This window comes from Salminus brasiliensis, chromosome 1 (assembly GCF_030463535.1).
Source record: "Salminus brasiliensis chromosome 1, fSalBra1.hap2, whole genome shotgun sequence".
Taxonomy (NCBI): domain Eukaryota; kingdom Metazoa; phylum Chordata; class Actinopteri; order Characiformes; family Bryconidae; genus Salminus; species Salminus brasiliensis.
Window position 1 is genome coordinate 11,219,925 of NC_132878.1, and position 27,866 is coordinate 11,247,790.

The following is a 27,866-nucleotide window of genomic DNA, read 5'->3' on the forward strand; positions in this document are numbered from 1 at the left end:
TCTCTCCCCCTCTCCCTCTCTCTTTCTCTTTCTTTATCTCACTCTCTCTCTCTTTCTCTCGCTTCGTTCTATCTTTCAGAGTGGTGGGATCAATTTTACCCCTGAGATTTTTATATTTGGGGCTACAGTCAGAAAGAGCGGGTTAAGTGGCAGCTGCTGAATTTTTTTGACTGGACAGGCAAAACTGGCTGTGTATAATTCTAGGAAAAACAGAATGGAGGATAGATCTGGTCAGGAGGTCTTGCCATTGTTCCTGGCTCTGGTGGAGTCCAGGATCCGTTTGGATTTTGGTTTTTACAAAACTCATGACTACCATTGAGGCCCTTGAAATGGAATGGTGCCTCAATAGTATTTTGTGTAGTGTGGAGGAAGGGGAGCTGAGTGTGTGAAAGGGGTTTATGCCTTGTTTTGTTTTGAGGGTCTTGCAGTGTTGTACTGCATGGTGATGTCGTGTTTCAGTTTTTAATGTTCAAATAAAGTTGCTTTTAAAATAAAAAAAATTTCTCTCTCTCTCTCCTCTGTCTCTCTCTGTCTCTCTCTCTCTCTCTCTCTCTCTCTCTCTCTCCTCTCTCTCTCTCTGTCTCTCTCTGCTCTCTCTCTCTCTCTCTCTCTCTCTCTCTCTCTCTCTCTCTCCTCAGTCTCTCTCTGCTTGGTTCAGTGTGTGCCTGGCTAAGAGGAAGATCTCATTCAAAGCTTCTGAGCTGTAGAGATATGTGCTGTCCAGACTCAGTCATGTGATCTTACAGGGCCTGGGGGGAGGTGTCTGCAGTGTGAGTGAGTGAGTGAGCGAGAGAGATAGTAGTGGTGTCCCCAAGAATGTTTTTTTGGCCTGTTTTTAACGTCAGTGTTCTGCTTTTATTGCTGCGTCAGCCGGGGTTTCCTCTCTCTGAGGGACATGGTCCTTCACTTGCCAGAGGAATTCCAGGGTGGACAGTAGGGCTGCAACAAACTAGTCGGTTGATTATTGTAGCGAATAATTGATTATTCAGATCATGACTATTATGACCAAATCACTATTATGTAGATATCGACTTTGAAGTGACCTTTTCCACTGATATAACTCTAAGCTTTTCTCTTAAAATCAAGACTGTAAAGTAACGACAGTAAAATCTAATAAACATATATCAGTTTTCCCATCATTTTTCAGGCACAGTCCTGTTCGTAGTAGTGTCTTAATACAAATGTCACTAATACAAACAGACTGTCTAAATGAGTGACTTTAGTTTATATACAGTCCGTTTGATGTGGTGTTTTTTCTCTATTCTGTTCACAGTAAAAGTTAGTCAACAAAGCTGTCGTTCTGACGTTGACTTACTTGAAGAGTGTCCATATGAGATTCCCAGTCCTCACACTAATAGAACTCAAACAGATGAAGGAGGAGGCTTGGAAGATGAACCAACAAGTCTTGATGAACTCCGGGAGTCCTGCAAGACTGCTATCTTTGGCCATTCCAGATGATCAAGTTATTTGAGTCAGACATGATATTAATGATTTTTTCCAAGGCACCATAACTTTATGTTCTAATGTTATTGTAGCATGTTAGTGTATTCAAAATAAAGTATATGTATAATTTCAACATTATTTTTGCATACGACAAAACTTATGTCCAAGGGAATCTGACCCCGTCTGACCCTAATTAAATGATAATACTCAATGAATGATTGAAAACTTTGTTTTGGAATAATAAGCATAATCTAGAGGGCTGTTCCTACAACTTGGATAAGCGACCATCATTTATGCTGTGTGATGTCCACTTCAGATGTAATGTTGATCCAAAAACATTTGGGTTTTGGGGGGGGAAACATAAATAATAAACACAGCCTTCACACAACGGGCTAGTTTTATTGCTGTTACAACTAAACTTCCCGAGAGAAGCAAAGAGAGAAGTCTATATCCTATACTCATTCAGGAAAAAGTCATTATTTGAATGTTCGTATTCCATGTAAATAAAAAACACATGACTGAAAGTAATGTGGACACATGTATCAAGCATAGCATGTTTCTGCACACAAACACTGGCAGTGAAATTGGTTGTAGTGAAGACCTCAGTGACCTCAAACGTGGCCCTGTCATAGAGTCTGCCCTGCTAGAGCTGCCCCAGTCAACTGTAAGTATATTATAGTGAACAAGCACCAATTGGAGCTACAACAGCCATTAAGCTGTAGGTCATGCAAATCAACGGAGTGGTGCCATTTAGTGCTGAAGCTCATAGCACATACCCACCCTTTGTTGTATAGCTCAGTACAGAGTTCCAAACCACCTGTGAAATCTTAAGTTTGTTTCTGATTTATTGTTTTTAAATATTAGATAAGAAATATAAGTGACTCACAGATGACAAGCAGACAGAAATGCATGTCTAACAGTGAGCTAACCTCCCAGTACCACTCCCAGTGGCGAACCATAAAACGTGACCCCATAAAAAAACCCTACGTACAGATTATAGCTATGACATAAAAACACAATGAAAGTTAAAAAAAAGTCTAATGTGTGTTTAATCGCTGTATTACATAATATAGCAAACTCAAAAGAAGGTCTTTCTAAGTGATTTAAAGAACTCAAGTGGGTATAGCAGGTATTAGGTGCTTTGAGCTTGTCTTACACTGACATAACAGATGGCAGATGGCTGGCTGCACTCCTGCTGATGTCTGATTGTCTTCTTCTTAGCCAGTCAACTTCACTCTGTGATGAGCAGACATTTCCTTTCAGCTGATTATTGTCCCCTGTTAAGAAGATACAGACAGGTTGATTATGACTGATAGAAATATAAAGTTGTTTATTAAAGTTACTTTTTAAATCGATAAACAAACCTATGTAATCCAGCCTTGTGTATTATGCTGTATGTTTTTCTCCAATATGCAGTTATTTTTCATTTACTGTACATACCATAAAGCACATATTCAAAGTTTTAATATAATAGGTACTTTATGGTGTATATACAGTTATTTTTCATTTACTGTACACACCATAAATCACCTAATTTACTGAAACTTTGAATAGATCATAACTAATAATTCAGTTATCTTGATTAGGCTTATGGTTTCTGGTAAAAAGTACAGAAATTCAATTCAAGTCAGTTAGTACAATTGTCATTATACTAATACAGTTCTGAGGTAGACCATTCTGGCCAGTTTTCCTTGTAATTTATATTGCTCATATTTTTCAACCTCTCTTTGTCTGTTCGAATGAATCAGGCAGTTTTTATTACTTTGCCTTTAAGACTGATTTATGTAAATGATGTCTGTTCTGACTGGCTGTCCTATTTGTATCCTTCAGTCAAAAAAGCTGAGACACTCCTTATAACTTCAACACGAGTGGGTGGGACTAGACTGAATAGGTTTTTGTGTTTTCGCTACTTGGTTTACATACACTATGTGTGCAACCACTGCTGACATAGATGTGCAAACCCAATATTTTTGTCAATATAGTGTATATGAACTGTATGGACAGGGAAGTCCTTGACAATAAACTCTTATACCCCCACAATAAAGAGCAATTGAGATTTTTGCATGGCATAGGTCCTTTAATACTGCTCATATGGTTTGGGGTTGAGTTGATGAGGTTCTTTTTATGAATAATATTAAATCATGTTTGGAAAAAAAAAAGTCTGTAAATCACGGATTGTTAATCCCCTTATTTCTGCAACGCTGCGCAGCAGTTGAATAGACTGGTATATTTAGAAAAGTCTCTCCCAGGCTTTTACGCCTTGTCATAACCGTTATTATACATCATATCTGCTCTGTATCGTGGCGTGCTCATTCCATTCACACATAATTATGATATTTTCACCCTTTTGAAGAAGCTGGTTTGTATAATCAGTAGGTTTGTCAGTTTATCACTTTCTCTACGCAATTTCCTTCGTTTTCTCTCCATCTCACGGTCCTTTCTTCCCCCTCTTCTGCAATCCGTAGACCTCACAAGCACCATTTGTTCTGTCACATGCTGAGCACTGTAATTATACTCGTCTACATGTCCAGATGAATGGCAATGCACTCTTGAACCAGTGATTGTTGAGAGTGACTCAAGTTTAGTAGACTGCTACCATCTGTGGATGCCAGGAGATTTTTTTTCGTCAATACACTGCAGTAGATTTTACTTAAGTAGCATTTCTACCTTCTGCAAAGCTTTTTTCAGCTTTTATGGAGTCCATGCTTCTTTCTGTTGGTCTGAAAGTTGAGTCATCCTAACCACCTGTCCACAAATCTGGTCTGTTTGCTTTAAGGCAAAAAAAAAAAAAAGACCCAATCTGTGTTTCTTCTTTTTTCCAGTTCACGGAGGAGAAGCTGGGCCAGGCAGAGAAGACCGAACTGGATGCCCATCTGGAAAACCTGATCGCCAGAGGAGACTGTACCAAGAACTGGACGGAGAAGATCTTCAGGCAGACCGAAGTGCTGCTACAGCCTAACCCCAGTAAGAATACCTTCTCACGCCAACTGCTGAAATGAAGGTTGCAGGAAGCTGAAGCATTTATTTCAGAATGTTAGAGCAGGTCTAGGTGTAGTTAAGGCGCTTTATTGATGCCTTGTCTAAAGTTTTCTGAACAGTAACTTCAAAATGTGGTTTGGTCAGAAAGCTCGATAAAACAGAGGCTTTTCTAAACCGTCCCATATGAGCTGTCAAAGTGTAAGTGATGTTGAACCTCGTCTTTTAAATGGTGGTTCTAGTTGTGTAATGTTGAGTCTAGTCTTATAATGTTGGTATAGCCTAAAAACTCTGTTTACTTCCTTTAAACAAGGATTTCTCATCCACATTGTCCTGCTACAGTAGACCGTGAACAGTTTAGAGGAACGTGCAAACGTAAACTACAAGGAGATACTGCTCCCGTCTCCCAGTAAATAAGCAGTGAGCTAGCACACATAAACACACACACATCCAGAGCGAGGGAGATAGAGAGCACGATTCACAGGTAACTGTTAATTTTTTTGACAGGTGTTTCAGCATTTCCGCTTGCCTGACAGAATCCAGTCACAGAAAAGTCACACGCTTGTATTAAATGTGGACGAGGTCCGTCTCGAAAATAGCAAAAACTGGCGGTCTGTTCCACCTAACTACGTCTTTGCAGAGCAGGCACATCCCTCGATAAGAATGGTGTTCCTCAATGGTGGCCACATGGCATAGAGTGTTTAGGAAAAACTTGAGGAACATGATGAAAAAATCTTGTATACACTTGTATGTCACTTTTTTTTGCCAAGTGACGATAAAATAGTTACCCAAGCTGAAGTTCACTACGTTTACTGAAACAGGACATACAGCACATTTGAGGTTCCTTGTTTTCTGTATCAGTCGAATTGCTGTGATATAGTTAAACAGACTATATAAGGTTTCAACATGAGACTAAGATCAAATCCTAGAGATGCTGCATCCAGTCCAACAAGGTTGCTAATTATCAGTGTGTTAAGATTATTGGCCAACCGATGTGCTGGTCAAGCCCTAGTAGCAGCATCTGAAATGGTAGAGAAGAGGGTGAGTACTTTCTACCAGTGGAGAGATTGGACCTGTAGAGCACTGGTTCTCAAACCTGAGCTCAGTAACGTCTCGGAGGGTCCAGATGTTTTCTCCCTCCAAACTCGCAAAACACAGGGATACAGGGATCAATCAAAGAGTGGATTGTCTGGGGAGGGTTCGTGTTGAGTGGTTTGAGAACCACTGCTGTTGACAAAGCGGTCATCCAGAAGCTCTTTACTTGTTCAGTATAGGCGTTAGTGAGAGACTGATTTCTGTGGCAGTAAATGAGAGAACTCTAACCTGTGACTTTCTGACCCTCCCCATGCTCCAGTTGACCACACTGGTAAGTCTGTCTGCATTTGCAGTGCCCTGTGCTTCAGGTCACAACCTCAACCCCTTTTCCCTGAATGTCCCATTCTGCGTGTCGAAGCCAAAAGCTAGTTTGGCGCTTGTTTATTAGAGGAAATTATATAAGTAAAAAGGCTAAAGCAAGCTGAGTACTGCTTTGAGCGAGCAGCTTTCTTTATCTTTGAGGTTAATGGGCTATATTCATAAAACCTATTGCAATACAGTATTCAAGCACTGTTCATTGATGGTATCAATTGTAATAACCTTAAAAACCACAATCAGAAGTGATAACAAGACCAAAAAGTGAAAGCAGTGATGCCAGAAATGCAAGCTCTATTTATTTATTTATTTACAAACAGTTTTGGCTGAGTTTGACTAAGTTTATAACTTAAGATGGTAAATGGATCAAGAGAGAGCTAGAGATTACTGTGCAGAGGCGTTGGGCACCTATACACATTATTTAAAACCATTTACGTTTTTGATTGAAAAATTTAGAGATCACATTATAACAAATGCAGGAAAATATAAATACAGTAACAGTAACAGTAAACAATATACCAAGAATTTCTCAGTAATTAAGATCTTGTGAGCTGGTCTGAAGAACAAACTTGATTTAACATCATTAAGCACTGATTTACAAAACCAGGTGTTGGATGATAACTGTAAATAATACTACTGGCTTTGGAGATGTGTTAGTGATGGAAAACCACCGCTTTTGTGAGTGCATTATCATATGCAGCCTGTACACTTTACAATTAAGTTCTTCCTTTGCTTATCCTCCACTAACACACAAGCTTTTGAGACAAGGAACAACATAAGCTGTGCCTACAGAGATAATTAGACTAGAGATATAATTAAAACTATATACTAGACTATAATTAATTATGATCCATTTCGAAAATAGCAAAAACAGGTGGCCTGTTTCACTCTCGATGGGAACAGTGTTCCTCTGTGGTGGCCACATGGCATAGAGTGTTTAGGAAAAGCTTGAGGAAGCTTGTCCAAGTTTTATGTGCGAGGTAATTAACGGGATTAGACACTTGGTACATACAAAGTTAAAGTAGACATATAATTGAAGCTAAAGACACATAAGTACGAACACTATTATTTCTGCTTAATGAGTAAATACATATTTACTTCCCAGATAAGGAGCTTGTATTCCAAAGTTCAACCCATCACTGCAACTGCAGTAGAACAGAAAAGGCAGAGCTTTCCGAAATACACAGCTATGATCCTCAGTCCAGACATTTTCTCTGTACACTGTTAAACTGTTAGTATAAGGCCTTCAAAGAAGATCCTTGAACCTTTTTGGAGGTTCTTTAGTTGGAAACTGTGGAGGAACCTCAAGGTGCTTTGATGAACCTTTAAAGAATCATTTTGTTCCCTAAAAACCTTTTCTTGAAGTTTTATTTACGAGATTCCTCCATAGTTTCAAATCAAGTACCTCTAAAAAATCCTTAAGGAACTTATACATTTACCAGGTTTATGACTGGTTTATGATCACTGCATGCAGATAAGGCCACAGTGTAATAGTGGTACTTTTCACACAGCCTGTGACAAATCTGTTCATAAAGGAAAAATGTGCGACTGCCACAGCATTTCCTCTTAACGTCATAGAAAATCAGCGAGTGCACTTTATGAATGTAGCCCACTGTCTTAAATAATGGTTATCAGATATGATTCATCCACTTCCTGGTGTGTGCCTTTGTTAACACCCGTGTTCCTCCACCATATAAATCTCTTGACAATCCTTGCCAGCCATGAGAAGGTTATCAAAACACGAGATTGTGTCTTTCCCCTCATAAGAGGACTAGTAAGACTGGCGGGAAGGTTGAACATGCATATGTCCATGTTTTTTCTTCCATCATAAATCCATAATGAATCCACAAGGGGTTTTCCATTTTATGATTTGTGACCGCACTGTACCACAATGTAAATGTCTGTTAATTTACTCATCTGTGACCTGATGTGATGTTGGTGGAAATGTTCTTTTTATGATACTTTGAGTTTGAAGTTCTAGATCGGCTTTAAAAAGAACACCTACTGTTTCTAAGCTGTTGGCTGATAATTAATGTGGTCATCAGTAACGGCACTGAGAACTAGGAATGGCCCAAGTAGCATTTTACTACCTTTATAAACTCATTGGTGTTTCTGAAAGACGCTTAAATATTTGATCTCAAAACCACCCTTATGTACCATGATATTTACATCGGCTTACGGAGAGTAATGTCAATACATTGTTCTGAAATCAAATAAAATAAATTTATATTAGGGGTGTAATGGTTATATTTGTACTGAACCGCCACGGTACAGACATCACGGATCATGCAGTCATATGGAGAATGCAGTATGCGTCATTTGCATGTACACTGCATTAACAGAAGTATTGGGACGCCTACGTGTTACACCTACAGGAGCTTTTATGACATCCCCCTCTAAATCCACAGGCATTAATATAGAGTTGGAGCCCCCCTTCCAGATCTAACAGCAGGTCTGGAGCTCTGCAGTAATTGAGTCAGCAGAGTACTGGAGATTCTTATGCTCTGTGCTCCTCAATACTCAGCTTTTTTTTTTTACTGTCACTTTTCATTTTCTTTTATTTTGTGGCTGAAATGCTGTGGTTCTTAAATGTCTCCACTGTTCAATAATACCACTCACAGTCGATGGTGAAATTTCTTCCCTCTTAGTTATTCCACAAACTGCTTCATTTTATACACCTGTGGCTATAGGACTGAATGAAACACCTGAATTCAGTGATTAAGAGGTGTCCCAATACTTTTGTCCACAAAGTGTATGTGCTAAGATGAATTAATGCAATGTGGAACGGTTCTCTTCCCTTCCAAAGTGCTTGTGTTAGCAGTGTCCTGTGCGACACACATGTGAGGTGTGCATCGAGTGGCACGCAAGTGACCACCAAAGCGACGTGTGCTTGGGGTTTCTCCAGTTTTATTCTTAATTCAGTTTTTCCGAGCTGTTAGCTAGGACTCCCCCTGTTTTACAACACCACCAGTGCTTTTTTTTAACTAAAAAAGGCGTCCTCCAAATTACTCCAAAGTCAGCTGTCTGCTTTTCAACTGCCGCTAATGCAGCGCCACTGGACTTGGAGGAGAACCCTAATCGACAGTGAGTGGGGGGAGGGCCATCCTGTCCACCCAGAGAGAGCGAGGCCAGTTATTCTCTGATTATTGGGCCAACACTTTGATGATTTTCATTTTAAGATGATTGTTAAATAGAAAGAAGCTCACTGCTGTTTAAACAGAGCCAGCAAGCAAGCTTGTCCAGATTCCCAGATTGCACAGGAGCCCTGATTTAGAATCATTTGAATAATTCATAAATAATTATTTATGAATGATAGAGTTAGGTTTTATTAAAGGTGTAATTTAGATACAAATAGATTTTTATGGCATTGTGCAAAATAAAACTAGTACTGTACTAGCTGTACTAGTCTGATATTCACTTCAAAATTCAGGTCTGCATGTGTAGCTGAATATTCATCTGCAGCTCTGTTTTACATTTTCAAGGTGAAAAGGAATTCCACTGAAACCATTGTGTAAATATGGCTGTTTTTATTATTATTAAAATGGGAGCAAAAACACTCAGAGGTGTTCAGTTAGAAATGCTGCATACTAGAGAAAATCAGATTTGTTCATGGTGATGGGAATCGGAGGTCTAAGATGTTTAATGCCTTTAAAAGTAAAATTTTGTAAGTCCTATAAATTTGTAAAGATGTATTTTATAACATATAGTTATGTATTCTTTTTTTAACTAAAACCCCTCAAAACTGCTGAAAACTGGCCTACTACAATAAGAATTCACACTCGCCGAACCCTATGCTATTGCTGGATAAGACCGCTTCGGTTCTTTCTGTCATGGGTTCCACAGGATGTTTAAAACCACCCTCTGACTCTGTTCCATGTTTACATAATTGGGTCAAGCTATTCCTGCAGATGTTTGAGGTGTGTTTTCAGGTCGGGAATCTCCAATGATGTTCTAAATAATTGTGTTCGTTCTCCCAATTTTCTCTTTGATTTATTCTTTTCTAGTTGAGCGGGTGAAGGCCGTCATGTGCTTCCTCTGAGACACCTGACACCAGCCAGCTGCATCTATTCGATCTGCTGCTAAATGCTGGGTCTGTTACTTAAGCTAACAGGTGCCCACACTGGCGAGCCTAGCTCTGAGTGAGGGAGGGAGGGAGAGGGAGAGAGCAAGGTTAGTTATACTCACCTGGACTCCCAGCCATGGATGACCGTGGAATCACTGGGGATCTCCTGGTGATGGGCCCAATGCTTAGAGGCGAACCCTCACATTATGACGGTTGAGAAGGTTTTTGCGTAAATATTGTGTATATATATATATATATATATTTGTCCATTTATGGTGAAGGGGTACATGCAAGACATTGTACGTCAAAGTGGTCTCTAAAAAAAAGAAATAAATAAGAGCAACCTTTGCTTTAACATCAAAAGTTTTGGACAGTAGGCATGGGTCTATTCTTATTAAAGACATCAGAAGCCCTGATTTCCATCACCACGGTTGAGTCAGCAAATTTATATATATTGTCTGCATTTGCTTTATTTACCTCTCAATGATTCGTTTATGCAAAAATGATAAACAAATCTCAGTTAATGTATCATTGCTCTAGCGCAAGAACAGCTCCAAAATGTTTTAACTTTACAGAAGAAGGAAAACCTTCAGAACTTAATAGAAGTCAATGAAGAAAGTCATTTTGGAGCATTTCTACTGACACAATGTAAAGAACAACAAGAACAGATTTACATTATGTCAAAAAGTAAAAAAAAAACAAAACAATAGAGCTCTGTCAGTCTCTTTAAATATATATAAATACATAAAAACGTTTTCCGCAAAGTGTGTTGTTCCCTGAGTACAGATTCCTGATCTTGTTATTTTGTTCCCTGATCCAATCCAAGTCTCTTAATGCTGAATATTAGCCAATACCTATCCAATCTTTCCTTGTGTATAAATAATACAGCCCTACAGTTTAGATCAGATGAGCTGCTGATTAATACATTCAGTAAAATCTCTTTATTTTTACTATCAGTTTCTATAATGAGACTTTCTAGACTAATTGATTCAGTTTAGTAAAGACTTTTCTTAAAATGACTTATAATCCAGTCTGACTGTCCTCTGACCAATCAGCTCCCAGCTCCTTTACAACACTGCAGTCAGGTCACTTACTGTGTGTGTATGTGTGTGTGTGTGTAGTGGTACACACTCTGGACTGATATTGTTGGTCTACTGGTGTAAAATACCTGGTTTATAGTGGCTGAATGTGAGTCTGTGATTGGGGTATCTATAGTGTGTGTGTATTAGCATTAGTGTTAGCCTCCACTCGGTTCTGAACGGGCTCTTCAGTGCTGGTTTATAAACAGAGAAAGGTGAGCGGTTGTCCCGCCTGTAAAACACAGCGTTTCAGTGATAGTTTTATAAAGGTTCAGATATTATGGTCTGTTTTCATGTTCCACTGTGAAATAGCTCCACACTGCAGAACCTCAACTCCTTTATTTACCCTCTGAAGTAAATTCTGTCCGCACTGCTGCCGGCTGGGCGATACTGTCCACTAACGGCGCCTTGAGGACACCACATAGTGCCCTGAACACCATGGTAAAAACAAAAACTCGTAACTGGATTGGGATTAAAATAGCCAATTCCAGATCCATTCAAATATGCCACTGAATCGTATCGGGACATTCTTAGCCCTGAGACTCCCCTATAGGCCTGCTGTTGGGGTACTGCTCCAGAGGGGCTGTGTAGTATCTGTGTAGTTTGTGTTGACTTGTGTGGTCACGCTGTTGTCATGTTTTTTTTTTTCTTTGTGTGTCTCTGTTTCTCACCTCCTTATCTGCTCTGTATTAGTCATAATCAGTGACTACATAAAGCTTCCGGACACTTTTCCCAGAACTGTGGAATAAATTTGGGATGAGAAGCAAGAAAACCTTGATAAAGTTCCACAATGCAGTGCTTTTGACTTTGCTTGTATCTCCATCTGCTTTTTTGTTTTATTATTTATTTTTTTATCTGTGACTCGTCATTGACTCATCCTCCCTTTAAGCTGAATATATTATACACAGTCTTATGCAGACGTTTGGGTAACCTTGGCCAAATGATACAATTTGTCATTGGTTTTAGCCCTGCACACAGCTTTTGTAGCTAATAAAAAAAGTGTCCAAACATTTGCACAAGACTGTGCAATTATGGCATCATGTTCGCTAATTAACTGTGCATAGTGTGTATAGCCTGTTTTTTATTGGTTTGTTTGTAGAGAACAGTTTTTATATGAGGACATGGGCATCTTGCCAGATGGTTCCCTCATATACTCCTTAATATAGGCATCACGTAAGCGTTAGTATAGAAATCATGAGCTGAAAGACACAATTCAAGACATTTTATTGGTTCTAAAGAGGAAACGGACCTATCGAACAAGGCCCAACTTGAACATTGCATGTTTATAAAAAAAACAATTTTCCTCCTCTGATTTTTGGCAGCACTTTTGGCAAATACTGTTGTTAATGTCTTGCAGGTATGACTAATTGTCTCATATGTTTGACCCAATATCTAATGTGTTTTCTTGAGCTTATTGGCTTAATATCTCAGGACCTGAACACATCAGTGTTAACCTAAAATGACTTGATTTCTCAGTTATTCTCTTAAAATGGGAAGAATTATTTTTGCTATTTACAGTAATTGCTTGATTGAGTAAACATATAAAAGCCATTCTTTTGAAACTGTAGTTTGTTTAGAAGCCTGGTCAAAGTACCAAGAAAATAAGTGCATTTTCAGAAATGTAATTATTTTGAGATACTAAATCAAAATGTAGATGAAAATTACATTTCAAGATACTGCTTTAAAATGTCAGTACTGCATCACAATGTAGAGAAAATGAGAAGTCCAGTATCACCCAGTGTCTTCGTTTTACTTGGTATCATTTCAAACTACGCAGTTAAAAAAATTACCCTGCTGCCAGAAACAGAGAAGAAAAAACATTTAGATATTTTTCTGTGTCTTGACTGGAGGACACGAGCATCTGTATTCATCAAAGTATCTGTTTTCATCCCTTCATTTATTTCTCCTCACTTTATTTTTTGGAGTTGAAGTTGTTTATCCTGCCTAATTGGGTAAGAATTGGTGCAAAGATGCAGTTTGAACAGCATTCAGAGAGAGCATGAGATCAACACCTTTTAAGCTACCTGTTTGCCCTGCTAATCTGAGTGTCCACTTAGGTGCCCGCATTGAGGAGTTCTTCTATGAGAAACTGGACAGAAAGATCCCGACCAGAACCACCAATGGGGAGTTGCTGGGACAGTATATGCAGGATGCTGCCAAGGACTTCGGACCAGGAACTCCTTATGGTAAGTACAGAGTCTAGGACAGACCAGAAGCTTTTGTTTAAAGCCCCGATCACATAACACAGCGAATCAGCACCAACAGACTCAGAAGACTGAACTGCTGTGCTGTACCTGCTTGTTATTTGTTGGAAGTCTCTAGAAGTTCGAGATTAAAGGGCCAGTGTCCATGTTCAGAGTTTAATACCCCGGCTGTAAAGTGATCCCCGGCGTTTATGCTGTTCTCAAATGTTCACCTACATGATTTGCAGCCATTGTTTTTAAACAACGCTCACAACAGCAGTTTGTCTGCTTCAGTTCTCACACGATCCTCATTAAGAAAAACTCCTACTGTGGACAGTTCACTCTTTCTGCAGTATTCCTGTTCTCAGTGCAGAAAGCATTAATGTGTGCTCCAACTATGGAATGAAATGGTACTAAGATCCTCTACAATGCATATAGTAGCAATTCAACCTGACACACTATTGCGTACAGTATACGTTGTTTCTTGATAAACGCTGTATCAAGAAATTCAGCTAATCTCTGTTACTATAAACATAAATTCACTCAGTGGTCAGCAGTAGAGGGCGCACTTGGAATTGGAATAGGTTTTACCATCATGAAGTAATGACCTGCACTGGTGTATGTTTCTTTGTATCACTGGCATCACTGGTAAATAAGGATTACTTGGCTTTTATTATTTTGTTTTTATTAAATGTTATTATTATTGTTGTTGTTATTATTCTTGCTATTACTACTACTACTACTACTACTACTGCTAATAATAATAATAACAATAGTAATAGTAATAACAACAATGTTATTATCATTATTATTTACGCTATTTACATTTACAGTATTTTCTGCAGCGTGTCGAATTTTGTGCCTTCAAATGTTATTTACATCTTTGCACTCAATCTGGTAATCAAAGATGTAACATTTGAAGGCAAAAAATTTGACACACTGCAGAAAATACTGTAAATGTAAATAGCGTAAATAATAATGATAATAACATTGTTGTTGTTACTATTACTATTGTTGTTGTTATTATTATTATTAGTAGTAGTTGTAGTAATAGTAACAATAATAACAACAACATTTATTAAAAACTAAATAATAGAAGCCAAGGAATCCTTATTTACCAGGATTAATCATTCTGGATGATTATCAAATTAAATCAGCAAATTATTCTCAGTCATTTTACATAATTTGTAACTGCTTGTCATTTATAATGTTTCTCTACAGTCTTTTTTATTTTCAATCAGGTATGGGGTATGGGGTATTAACACCATATTGGAATAGTTCTGCTTTATACTGAAGAAACAGTAATCTGAAATCAAAGACGGGCCTGTAGGCTGTACTGTGATTTGCTTTGCACATAACTGAATTCATAGATTTTACTCCTCATACTCAGTGACCGTAACACAAATCAGACAGTTATAATAGTAATAATAATGAGTGACAGTATTATTAATAATCAGTGGCATTAATAATACGGATCAGTGACCATGAGAGGTACATAGTCCAGTGTGGGCTGACCTCATTCAAAAGACTTCAGTTATTTTAATGCAGCACTGCTTTAAAAGTTTCAAGGTTGAACTTGTTTTGGCTGCATTGTAGTGCAGTGTAAACAGTTTATTACACCACAGGAAGTCTCATGAGACAGGTTCTTACATGCTTCCTCAGTTAAACAGGAGTTACATCTTTCGTTTGTGTTTAAGGAGTTATGTGAATGGTGTAGGTAAAAGATTGTAAGTAGGAATGTTTGCTCTTTAAACATTTACCTGGACTGCAATGTCCAGTCCTTAATGTACTAAAAGTACATGGTTAAAGCATTACTCACTGTAGTTTATTTATCAGAATCAAATCAAATTTATTTGTGTAGTGCTTTTTACAACTGGTTTTGTCACAAAGCAGATTTACAAAATCAGTAATTAGTAAAAGGTCAGAAATCAACAACATAGGAAGACATGAATACCTAAGACCCCCAGTGAGTAAAGCCAAAGGCGACTGTGGCAAGGAAAACTCCCTGAGAGCTGGAGGAAGAAACCAAGACTCACAAAGGGACATTAGTCAGAACTAATTTATAAATGATTGATAAAAGTCACCAAACCACCAAGACTGTTCTACTGCTCAGGTGTGCAACATATTCATAATCATAATATACAAATCCCAGTGTAGTATAATGTAATATATAGTCATGGCAGTAAGAGTAATGAGAGTGGTAATATTAATAGTGGCATATAGTTAAGAGTCCCTTTAGGTTTTAACATGGTCATTAACATGGCCATCCACAAATAAAAGGGAATTGAAAATTGTAGAGTTTAAAGAGATGGAAATGTGAATGTTCCTAACTTTGTATGAAAGGCTGTATTATTCCCTTTGTCAATTAGAACTAGGACAGTATGTTTTAACATGACAGCATATTTATATTATATTATTCTTAGAACTGTAAATCAAAAATAAAGAAGGAAATTAATAAGGATTAACTAAGAATGTGGAGCATTTAAAAATCAAACAAAAAGCATTTCAACTTTACTAATACTTTATTAACTTTACTCAAAAACTGGTGTAAATAGAACAGAATGCAACTATAAATAATAAAATAAGCTAAGAATTCAGAAAGAGTTGTAATGGGCAGAATTACCATTTTATCAACATTATGATACACAGTTTGATTTTCTCAGTATATCATGATACTGTCAACTGAACACTGACCATCTGTATTGTTAAAAATTCTTAGTTGAATTGGATATTTTGAACAATACATATTTAGTTAATGACAGTTATAATATGGCACACCTTACCTTACGTCTTAAAATATGATATACTACCCCTATTTGAGGCAGGAAGGGAGCGAGATAGGGAGGGAGCGAGATAGGGAGGGAGAGAGGCTGAGTGTGTGGGAGAGGGAGGCAAGACGGCGAGACAGTCGGAAGTTCCCAGGTACATATGTGTGCAAGTCAGTTATACTTTTATTCACTACTTTTATTCTAAATTATTTTTTTTCCAAAATACATAAAATTAAAGATGCCATATTTCTTTATTATTTCCTTCTTTTACAGTTTGAAAATAACAAAAAAGCAATCCTAAGAAAAATAATAATCTAACAAAGAAAAATGTAATTTTTTTTTTTTTTAATAATTAAATTAAATAATATTTTCTGTGTATTATATACACGTGTGTGTGTGTGTGTGTGTGTGTGTGCGCGCGTGTGTGTGCGTGTATTTGTAATGTGATTCAGTCTTTTTTTTGGATATTATATTACCACTATGCAGATGTAGAACATTCTGGAAACTGTAACTCATCATCAAATTAAACAAGCAGTTTCTCTCTGCAAGTTTTTTCCAGACCTCATCTTCACTTCTATTCCTCCTAACTCCTGTTTCTTAATTACAGTACAGACTAAGGAAATGGCAACCTGGTAATGTGTTTTTATCTTCTTATAGTCTTCTCCTGCTTTGTGGGCATCAGTTATTTGAACTTCCAGAGGCAGCAGCAGCTGATTGTTGGGGATTTGAGGAGCCATGGGATTTGTGAAGCTTTGAAATTGGAATCCTCTGGCATTTCCTAATGGTTATGAACAAGTCTTAGCCCTAGCAAGCGAATTAAAAGTGTAAAGGTTATGAGAGCATAAATCTTTTTGAGTGCCCAAACATTTGAATGGTGCTCGTGGTTGGTTATTATTATTTTCATTTAGACAGCCAATGAAAATTACCAGTCAACTGATATATCGATCAGGCCCAGAAAGATAGACAGCATATTCTGAGTGATGCATATTGCATAAAGCAGAGTGAATGGTGGAGCTTTTTGATACTTTGGCCAGGTTCACAGACATAACAAAGGTTGAGTTTAGTCGTTAAAATATAAAAAATAAAAAGATAAAAAATGCAAACTAAATGGAGATATTTTGTGTATCTTTGAGGCACACCAAAGTGATGTCTGCCTTTGAAAGGTCACAGACACTATAGACAGTCCCTTTCCAGCAGTTCGTCAACGCCAGACTAACTTTCCAGGTTGATGTGGAGATGGACATAAACAAGCCCCTATCTCAGTCACAGCAACATTCTCCACTCATAATCAAAGTCCTGTGGTTTTCTTTAGACAAGAGAAGCAGAGAAAACGAGATAACCATGCTCACCTCAGTCCTCCCACACACACACACAAAACAAAAAAATATACTCCCTCCAGGAATTTACAGTCTTCGATAACATCAGCATAAACAGTTGCAGGGAAAAGTAACAAAACCCTTTGGAATTGCCTGGATTTCTGCAAAGATTACAAATATAATGTAGTCTTATCTTTATCTGAGCTAAGTATAGACGGTCACAATTTAACTGAACTAATTCCTTAACAGTTAGACTGTTCCTGTCTAATTGTGCACATTGAGTAAACATCCACAATGCAGGCTAGAAAAAGTAAGTGAACTTCTGTTTCTTTGTCTCTGTCTTTTATTAATTACTAATTATGTAAAGCTGCTTTGTGATGACAACAGTTGTAAAAAGCTATACAAATAAATCTGATTTGACTTGACTCATTATCTGATGCAGCCCTTTTTGGCACAGAGTTTGTCTCTTTTGCTGGCATTCTTCTTTACAGCAGGCACATGTCTCTGATTGACTTTCTTATTTAAGACAAGTGCAGAGAGTCACCATTTTACTGTTGAAAGATGCTGGAATATTTCTGTAATATAGTGCTGATGCTTTGTGACTGTGGAGAACCTTCAGGACTTTCCATGCCTGCAAAGAAAGCCTAATGATTTCAGGTAAATAGGTTCTGTAACGTATAGTTCATTTTTTGACAGAATCCATGTTGTTTTCTGTACAATGCTACTTGGTTATGAGAGTTTAAATTGTCTAATTGTGCACATTGAGTAAACATCCACAATGCAGGCTAGAAAAAGTAAGTGAACTTCTGTTTCTTGGTAATGTGGTTTTCACAGGTGCTTTTCTTATTAAAGAAAGTACCCAAGGGTTACTGGTTACTGACACATCAGTTCTAAAGAAAGACTGGTTAGTGCGAACCTCGCCTTATTTAAAACAAGACATGTATGGCTGAAGACCTGGGTGTACATCAATCAATAGTTAGAAAAGCAGCACCAAACCATGGCGCTCCCTCTACCGTGCGTCACTGTTGGAAGTTTTGATATCAAACACAGCATTGCACATTTGTTCTTAATAAAGTTCCACTTTTGTCTCATATATTCATAGAACGTTTTCTCAGAAGCACTGTGGAACATCCATCTTTGTGGTGTTTATGTCCCTCCATAAACACCACCCTTGTTCAGTGTTTTCTTATATTCAAATGAACAAATTTTCAAGATTGCTGTTCTGCTCTTGGAGTGATCTTAAAGCAGCCTTATGTGTTTTTCTTGCTGCTGGGCCTATCATTGACTTCCCATCAGACTTCTTTAAATAAACATTCAATTCCATCGATACCTGTTGCACTCAATTTTGATCTGAGCCACTTACATGTATCCAGACAGGAACCACTCCTTGTGAATGACAATTCTAGTTCTAGTTAGGACTCTCTTCCATATGTGCTAATTAAATCCAGTACATATCCATTATGTGTGACTGTTACGCAATTCCATACGGGCAGATACCAAGTCTGTATGCCATCATCATTAAAATACACTGCTACTACAGTTATACCTGGTGTCTTTCGTCTTGGAGGAGGAACGTGATGAGCATGGGCAGCCTGAACAAATGTACTGCTGTCTAACAGAGGAAATCAAGTGAGTTCTATTTTGGAAAAGACTTGTAGCAAAACAGTCAGAGAAGCGTCACACAATGCAATCTGTGTCACCCAGCCCGACCTGCTGGAAGATTGCTCGCTAAGGTCCCCTCTACCTGCGTCAGACCAGCTGCCACCTACTGGTCCAACCAGCAGGCCCCCCACCCACCACCACCCATAGCAGACCAGCGGCACACCTGCCTACCACTGCTACCTGTTTAATGACCATGTTAAAACCTAAAAAAAATGGACTCTTAACTATCTGCCACTATTAATATCACCACTATTAACTATCTGCTGTATCTTTTATCAATAATGTTTAAATAGTTCTGACCAGAGGAGGACCGGTCGGGTCCCCCTTGTGAGTCTTGGTTCCTCCCAAGGTTTCTTCCTTCAGCTCTGAGGGAGTTTTTTTTCTTGCCACCGTCGCCGTTGGCTGCTCTCCGTTGGCTGCTCACTGGGGGTCTTCGATCAATCATGTCTTACATTATTTCTTCTTTCTTCTTTGTCTCTGTCTTTTATTAATTACTAATTATGTAAAGCTGCTTTGTGATGACAACAGTTGTAAAAAGCTATACAAATAAATCTGATTTGACTTGACTCATTATCTGATGCAGCCCTTTTTGGCACAGAGTTTGTCTCTTTTGCTGGCATTCTTCTTTACGGCAGGCACATGTCTCTGTTTGATTGACTTTCTTATTTAAGACAAGTGCAGAGAGTCACCATTTTACTGTTGAAAGATGCTGGAATATTTCTGTAATATAGTGCTGATGCTTTGTGACTGTGGAGAACCTTCAGGACTTTCCATGCCTGCAAAGAAAGCCTAATGATTTCAGGTAAATAGGTTCTGTAACGTATAGTTCATTTTTTGACAGAATCCATGTTGTTTTCTGTACAATGCTACTTGGTTATGAGAGTTTAAATCTTTTGGAGTGCCCAAACTTTTGAAAGGTGCTTGTGGTTGGTGGTGGTTGTTATTGTCAGTCGTTTTCACTGATACTTACATTTTTAGGCAGCCAATAAAAATTGAACCGCCCTGTATTACCAGTCAACTGATAAATCGGCCAGGCCCAAAAAGTTAGGCAGCATATTCTGAGTGATGCATATTGCATAAAGCAGAGTGAATGGTGGAGCTTTGATACTTTGGCGTTTGGAGTTCATAGACATAACAAAGGTTGAGTTTAGTCGTTTGATAAAAAATGCTAACTAAATGGAGATATTGAGCCTGTTGAGGTAGTCCTTTGTGGATTGTGAGGCATGTTTAACATTTATTATACTGCTATAGAAGCGGCCCACTTTTCATCTTCAGCTCTTGTAAAGCTGGTGTGATGATTGCTTCCAGTATTTGCTGGTATTTAATTAAATCCATTCTTCTGTCTTACAGTGAAATGTTTCCAGCATCACAGGCTCGAGGCATGATCGATGCTCCGTGTTGTGGCCAAAGAGTTATATTTTAACCTCATCGGTCCTAATTGGACTTGTTTCCAAAACACATCAAACCTGTTTAGATGTTCGATTGAAAACGTCTGATTCTAAATTGCGTGATGAAGATGCAGGGAAGGATTTCTTCTAAAGGCTTTTCCATGACTTTCATATAATGGATTCAATAAATACCGTTATTTTATAGACCACATTTTGGTATTCAGTAATCAAGAGCTGAAAGCCTCTTATCTGGCTACAAAAAGCTGTTGACAAGCTGTGATACTTGCCAAAGAGGATGTTAGTGTACAGTGGCCATGCTGGGAGTCCAAACTTATATATTTGTTTGTTATTTATAAACGTAAAGATAAAAATAAAATCACTTAAAATCGGGAAATGTGTAATAGGAAGTCATGTCATCTTTTACTAACACAGCTGTTCACAGTAATATTTCATTGTTGTTTACATGCTTTAAAAAGTACCGTCGATTTAATGTTTGTAAACATATTGGATTGGATACTGGTTTACAAATGTGAGCAGTGCAGCGTGCCAAACACTTGCAAATGTTAATGACTCACGTTAGAGAACCCCCCCCATTGTGAACAGGGCTGGTTTTAGCCTGCTATATTTGGGTGGGCTGGTAGAAAATCTAGGTGGGTGCAGAAAAAACAAAAATAGTGTAATATGTCGGTAACAACCCATCCAATCCACACATGCAAAGAAATCAAACCGTAGATGTCCATAAATGAAGGTCTGTGTAATAATGAGAAATCACACAGGGCAAAAGTATTGAACACATGAAGAATATAGGTGGGTGCAAAAAGCCATGAAAAGTCATGACACCAGCTGAAATCTGATGGCAGGTGCTTCCAGCAAGATTTCAGGCAGAGGAGTGAAAAGTGGAGAGCTACACCTGTGGAGAGCTACAGAAAGAGCTGGAATCAGCAGGTGCGATTGTTTCAAAGAAAACAATAAGTAATGCACTCAACCGCCACGGCCTGCCTGCACACTCCCCACACAAGACTTCATTGCTGAAAAAAAAAGTTCAGCTCAACAGCATTAAGCCAAGCCTGTAAAACACTGGGAGAATATAGTCTGGTCAGATGAGACCAAAATTTAACACCTTTGGATTCCATAGTAAAGCCCAGTCAATCACCTGACCTGAATCCAATTCAAAATCCATGAAAGGATCAAAAGCTCAGAGTTCATAAAAGGAGCTCACCGAACCTTCAGGATTTAAAGAGTTTCTCCATACAGGAGGCGTCACCAATAACTGCTTTTGTGCAAAGTATTAAATACATTTCAGTACGCGTCTTCAATACTTTTACCCTGTGTCATTTCTCATTATTACACTTAATTTATGAACATCTGTGGTTTGAATGCCTGTGTGGGTTGGATGGGTTGTTACCAGCATCTGGTGAGAATTTCATGTCAGTAGCGCCTTTAGAAATAGATTTTGAAAATTGGTGACGTGTTCAATACTTTTCACCCGCTGTATATCTCTCTCTGTCTGTCAGTCTATCTGTCTGTCAATATCTCTGTCTGTCTGTCTGTCTGTCTATCTGTCTCTGTCTGTATATATCTCTCTATCTGTCAGCATCTCTGTTTGTCTATCTGTCAGTCTATCTGTGAATCTCTCTGCCTATCTGTTAATATCTCTGCCTGTCTGTATCTCTGTCTGTCTATCTGTCAGTCTATCTCTGGGAATCTCTCTGTCTCTCTGTCTATATATCTGTCTGTCTGTCTATGTGTCAGTCTATCTCTGTGAATCTCTCTATCTGTCAATATCTCTGTCTATCTATCTGTCTGTCTCTGTCTATCTATCTCTCTGTCTATCTCTCTGTCAATCTCTCTGTCTCTGTCTGTCTTTCTATCTATCTATCTATCTATCTATCTATCTATCTATCTATCTCTCTTTCTCTGTCTGTCTATATATCTGTCTGTCAGTCTATCTCTGTGAATCTCTCTATCTGTCAATATCTCTATCTGTCTGTCTGTCTATCTATTGGTGAATCTCTGTCTGTCTTTGTCTGTATCTAGCTCTCTATCTGTCAATATCTGTCTGTCTATCTATCTGTCTGTCTCTCTCTGTCTATCTCTCTGTCTATCTCTCTGTCTCTGTCTGTCTTTCTATCTGATCTCTATCTATCTATCTATCTATCTATCTCTGCATGTCTGTCTATCTCTCTTTCTCTGTCTCTTGTCTCTCTATCTCTCCATCCATCCATCTATCCATCCATCCATCTAGCCATCCATCCACCCGATACAGAGTTAGAACTCATGACTGTGTAGAGAAGGAACGCTCACATGATGCTAAACTCACCATCTACCAGGGCTGTTGCATACAATTTCCACAACACAGAAAAAGCTTTCCTATATTCCTGCAGGTGTTTGTCTTTCTCTCTTCGTCTAATAACCTTGTTAATGACTGGTCGTCCAATAGACCGCTGATGGAAATTCACCTGTGGCCAAATCTAATGCAAAGCTTCTTCTCCTCTCTTTAAGAAACTACTAATCATACATGATCCCTGACAAAAATAAGCATAATACCCAAAATGTTTCTAAAGCTAAACTAACATTTAAAACATTAGTTTATTCCAATCCATATAAAAGTAAGAGCAGGTTTTGATTTTGAGTGCTTCTTCACAAGCAGTAGGCCATGAATCACTGACGGCTGGTGGTTATTTAAATAGGGAAAAGTACAACTGTGTGTGTGTTTGTCTGTGTGTGTTTGGTGCATACTTTACATGTTACACATTTCACACGAACCATGGCTTTAATATCATTTCGCTTGTTCTAACATGTTATTTCTACAGTAGCAGCTCATTCACAGAAATTGTAGCACGGAGACTCCGCTAATATTAAACAAAGCTCACAGAGCTAAAATAATGGTAAAGTAAAAATAAATAAAAAAACCCAGGAGAGAAGTGTGAGTCAAGCTCTGGAGTAACTTCTAGCATTGTTCCAGCTCACTGGTGCACAATAACTAAAGGCTATTTTAACCCAGCTCAGTAAAAACTCACAGTAAAGTGCTCTGGCATCTGATCGGCAAGCCTTTTTTACAAATCTCAAAAGCTCAACCCAACCTGGCAAAGCTTCACAGAAACAGAAACAGAACAGAAAACCCCACATTTTTGGAATAAACAAACTCTTGATATGTTTAGCTTGGATGTGAATTTGTCAGTGAGTATTTTCCTCCCGGCTATAGGTTTATCTCATGTGAATTTCACAAAAATAAAGATAGAAAAATAAAAGCTATAATATTAGTAGAGTAAAACGATATAGGTGTGAATTCTGTAACTTATACACACATCATAGTCATCAAAACACACTAATTAATAAAGCTACTTTAATGGTCTTTAGGAGGAATCTGGAAAAAGGCCAGTTTTGACAGCATCCAAACAATGTTGCAATGTGAAGCTGGACAAAAGCCCACTTTCCACTTTGACCTGTCTGTTACATAAACAAATTATGCTTCGCTCTCTGGCGATTGTCAGGGCTTTTATTTAGAGCTTGTTTAGGCTGCAGAAGATACAAACAGAAATCTCCAGCTCGTAGAGTGCTCAGAAAACCAACCCACCAGATTTTCTAAATTTAAACATTTAGACTGTCTCTCTTTCCCACTCTCCTTTTATCTTCCCTCCTTCTTCTTGTGTCAGTTGGAAAAGTATTATTTGATTTTATGGTTCAAAACCTCTAGAGCTCCACGGGGTCACCAGGAACCTCACATAGGCAACTGTAAAAAAACAAAAAACATCCATAAGGACAATTTCAATAAACACTCATTGTTACCTAGACGAAGGGCATGTGTAGGGTTCATTTTGTCCCCAGACCTCAAGACCTGATGGCACTTATTGATGGTGTGTTTCAGGATTTTTTTTTCCATTTCCTTCAGCAACACCCTACCAACCACCTGAAACACTATAGCAACCACCTATTAAGTTTTGTCCTATTGACCTATATGCCTAAATGTTTGTGGACACCCCTTCTAATGAATGCATTAAGCTATTTTTAAGTTGCACCCATTGCTGACACAGATGCTAACACACAGCTTGTCTAGTTCCTGTAAATAACTATTGCCAATAGAATAGGACTCTCTGGAGCAGATAAACATGAACCTATTGGCAGTAAGCAGATGTGGGCTAGAGGTGCAATGAGTGGAACTGTGTCCACTACATTTTACATGAGTTGGGGATGAGGTGGGGTGGTGGTCATACAACATCCTGACCTCAGATCCTCACAGCAATGTACCAGAATATAGTAGAAAGTCTTCCCTGGGCAGTAGACATAGTTACTGTGTCCACAGCACTGGTTTACAATGTGCAGTGCTGAGCACCATGAGGACTAAAATTTATCAGCAGTGATATAAATACAACCATGAACTTGTTCTTTAACCCCTTAACGCAGAAAGGCTTATTACACACTAAGCCGTATTAAACTGGTGGGGTTATGCAAACGCACACAGTGACCGTAAGCACAAATGCCCAGAGCGGTGGACAGCTATTGCTTGATCAAGGGCCCAACAGTGGCAGCTTTCGAGCCCAGGTATTGTCATCAATAGCCCGGTTCTCTTAGAAGAGCCACAACCACCCCCTTTATTTATTGATTTCAGTAATGACTAACAACAAGTCGTTCATATTACAGTCTCAGACATGCTCTCTGTAGGACCAGGAGGTCCTGCATGTACATAATGCCCTATATATGTGTTTGCAGGCAGTACCTTGATCACCGTAGGAGAGTATCAGAAGAAGCTCGGCGGCGCTGAGAGGGAGTTCTTACAAGCATCGGCCGTTGGTTTCCTCACTCCTCTCCGGAACTTTCTAGAGGGCGACTGGAGAACCATCTCAGTGAGTTGACGTGGGACTGTAGATTATTGCTGCACACACAGATAGATGGATTATTTGTATTTGAGGTTATTATGGATATTGAGGCAATCAGAATGGCCAAAGTACCAGGAACCTATACCTAGTTCAGCAAGATTCCAGCTTCACGAATCCCAGCAAGTAAAGTCAAGTAAATATCCAAGTGAGAAAGCAATGCGGTCACCACTACCTTCACAGCTGGTTATAATGCTGAATTCTGAACTTACACTGGCCGGGAAGCAAGTTGAACATGCCGTTTAAGTTGCTTTGGTGATGTATCAGGGTGGAGTGATACACTTTTGTGAGAACATCCAGGGTTAGACCAGGCTGAGCGAAGAGTTGGCTAAGGTAGTATCAGTTAACCTGGCTTATTCTGATCTAACCCTGCATCTTTTGTCAGGGATACATTGGATACATCAGCATGGCAGCTTTTACTGCTCCAGGGCCGGTTAAGTTCAGTATTCCATGGATACAGTGTTATTGCAACTTGCTCTGGGACAAGTTAAGCTTGGCATTTTGGATCATAAACGGCTTTTGGTGGAGTTGGAGGGTCCCTCCTGAGGTAGATGGGCCCCTCATTTCCTTTATTCCCACCTTCTTTTGTTTATAATGAATCATACTATGTTGATATTAATAATATAAACATTAGCAGTTATTCGAAAAAATAAAGGTGCTACAAATTTCTTTGAGCGATGCAGTAGAAGAACCATTTTTGTAAACATAAAAATATATAATGTGCAAAGAAGCTTTTAAAGGTTTAAAGAAGTCAACATAAAGGTTCTGTACCCGTTTAAAGGTTCTTCAAACTCTCCGCTCCTTTCCAAACATGGTTCCTTATGAAACTAAAAGTGGTTCCTCTGTGGCATTATTTTGTTGTAGCACCTATATTTTTAGGAGCTTAGTATAGTCCTATCTGGGTTTTGTAATGCAGACGCTAGGTCAGGAACCTAAGCCTAGGTTGAACATGCTTTGAATCAAAGGCCCCTGCTCTTGTCCCCTGATCGTATAACACTCATCCCTCTGTCATCAGAAAGAGCGAAGGCTGCTGGAGAACCGCCGCCTTGACCTTGATGTCTGCAAAGCTCGGCTGAAGAAAGCCAAGCTCGCCGAGGCCAAAGCTGCTGTGAGTTATCTAGCCTCTTGACCTTCCTCACTTTCCTGTTAGCTCCCCCTGCACGCTCCCGAACACTAATGCACCCCAGAGTTTCCTCAACTTGCGCCGCTGTGACCGGGAGCCGCCTCTTCCCTCGGCCAATTGCGCAGTACTCTCTGATGAATCAGCAGCTTGCGTAGCAGTGAGCGAGGAACACCATAGGAAGAGAGTGTTGTGCGTGCCCTCGTGATTGAGTTGCATCAGAGCCTCAGGAAACCTCCACGTGAACCCCTTCCGTGCCAAACTCATTCCTGGAACTGCGTTAATAGCAAAGGAAGTTGGCCAAAGTGCCGAATTAGTTTTTGAATGCCTCTTAGTCACAGGCACTAGACAGCCTCTTGGCTTGTATTTTTAATTCTTAGGGCAGACATTGTACCTAATTGTCTTTAGGCAGTTTGCAGTTCTCATTCGGGAGGTTGGTTATTTCCTATTATATCACTGCCATTGTCAGGCTTTTTAATAAGATGATTTTATAATCTGACCTTCTGTCAGTTCTTTTGTTGCATATATGGTTTGGTGACTCTCCCCAACAATGGCAGTTCAGAACACAGCCAAGTTCTTCAATGGAGTTGGCACCATAAAAACATCCCTATGTGCCTATGCGTGTCATTAATAGGACTGGCCCGAATAATTTCATTCATTGAGTGGGTATTTCCCTCTCTTTGTATTACTCAGAACTGTTGTCTTTGGCTAACGTTTGTGACACCACCAGAAAAATGGAATGTGCATGTGGTTTCCTAACTACAAACAAAATATTAACAGTTGAACAGGTAAAAAAAAGTAAAGGTGACTGCATTTTAAGGCACAGACAAGACCAAGGGCCAGGAGCCAGTTTAAGAGCTTGGGGAAAACCCCATCTCCAACCTCCATGGGGGTAATATAAAATATTAATAAACCAAAATCGTGAAATGATGACTATGTAATGAATTGTCTACTAAACAGTTTTCAAGATCTTTACTTAAAGCAACACTACGTACGCTATGTTACCTTAAAGTCGAGGCTTCAAAATCATTGGGCTCGACACACTGCTATCCGCAGGACAACACTCGCGAGAACTGCATAACCTGTGTAAGATCTGATAATATTACTGTACAACCTCAGTCAACATTATTCTTTTACATTTAGTGACAGGTCTGTATCTCTCAGATTGCCCAGAAAAGCGTGCTTTTAGTGTTGGCTCAAAGCGTCAATTACACTTAGCGACTGTAGGTGGAGCCAATGAGCAAATAATAAATTCTTGATTGGTGTTGCTTAATTTTTTAATAGTGACATTGGTCTACAAAAAAGAAAAGTCATTAGCTAATGGCTGAACACAGTCACACTCCCACCTAGCGTTTTGCAGCCCCCCCGTTTCTGTGAAAATTGATGCAGGTTAATCTGGTGATGACAAAACAAAGAGAAATTGCAAAAAAAACATCTAGATCATAACATAGTGCTGATCAGATCAACAGAATACCCAGCCAGTCTTTATTTGACATTACACTGTCCTCTCTGCCTCTTTGGGATGTCAGTTGTAAATACGGATGGGTGTAAAACAGAAGCCAGGGTTCGGTGCAGGTTAACATT

The 27,866-nt window shown here is 38.9% G+C and overlaps 1 protein-coding gene across 5 annotated transcripts in view; it reads left to right on the forward strand.

Annotated features, from left to right (window-relative positions):
• sh3glb2b (SH3-domain GRB2-like endophilin B2b) overlaps positions 1–27,866 on the forward strand; it is a 53,497-nt gene that overhangs the window by 2,912 nt on the left and 22,719 nt on the right. For all 5 annotated transcript variants that reach the window (XM_072666563.1, XM_072666594.1, XM_072666827.1 and 2 more), the window contains exons 2-5: positions 4,266–4,407; positions 13,029–13,157; positions 24,999–25,132; positions 26,178–26,270. In XM_072666563.1, coding sequence (XP_072522664.1) covers positions 4,266–4,407; positions 13,029–13,157; positions 24,999–25,132; positions 26,178–26,270 — 498 coding nt within the window. The remainder of the gene's footprint in view (positions 1–4,265; positions 4,408–13,028; positions 13,158–24,998; positions 25,133–26,177; positions 26,271–27,866) is intronic.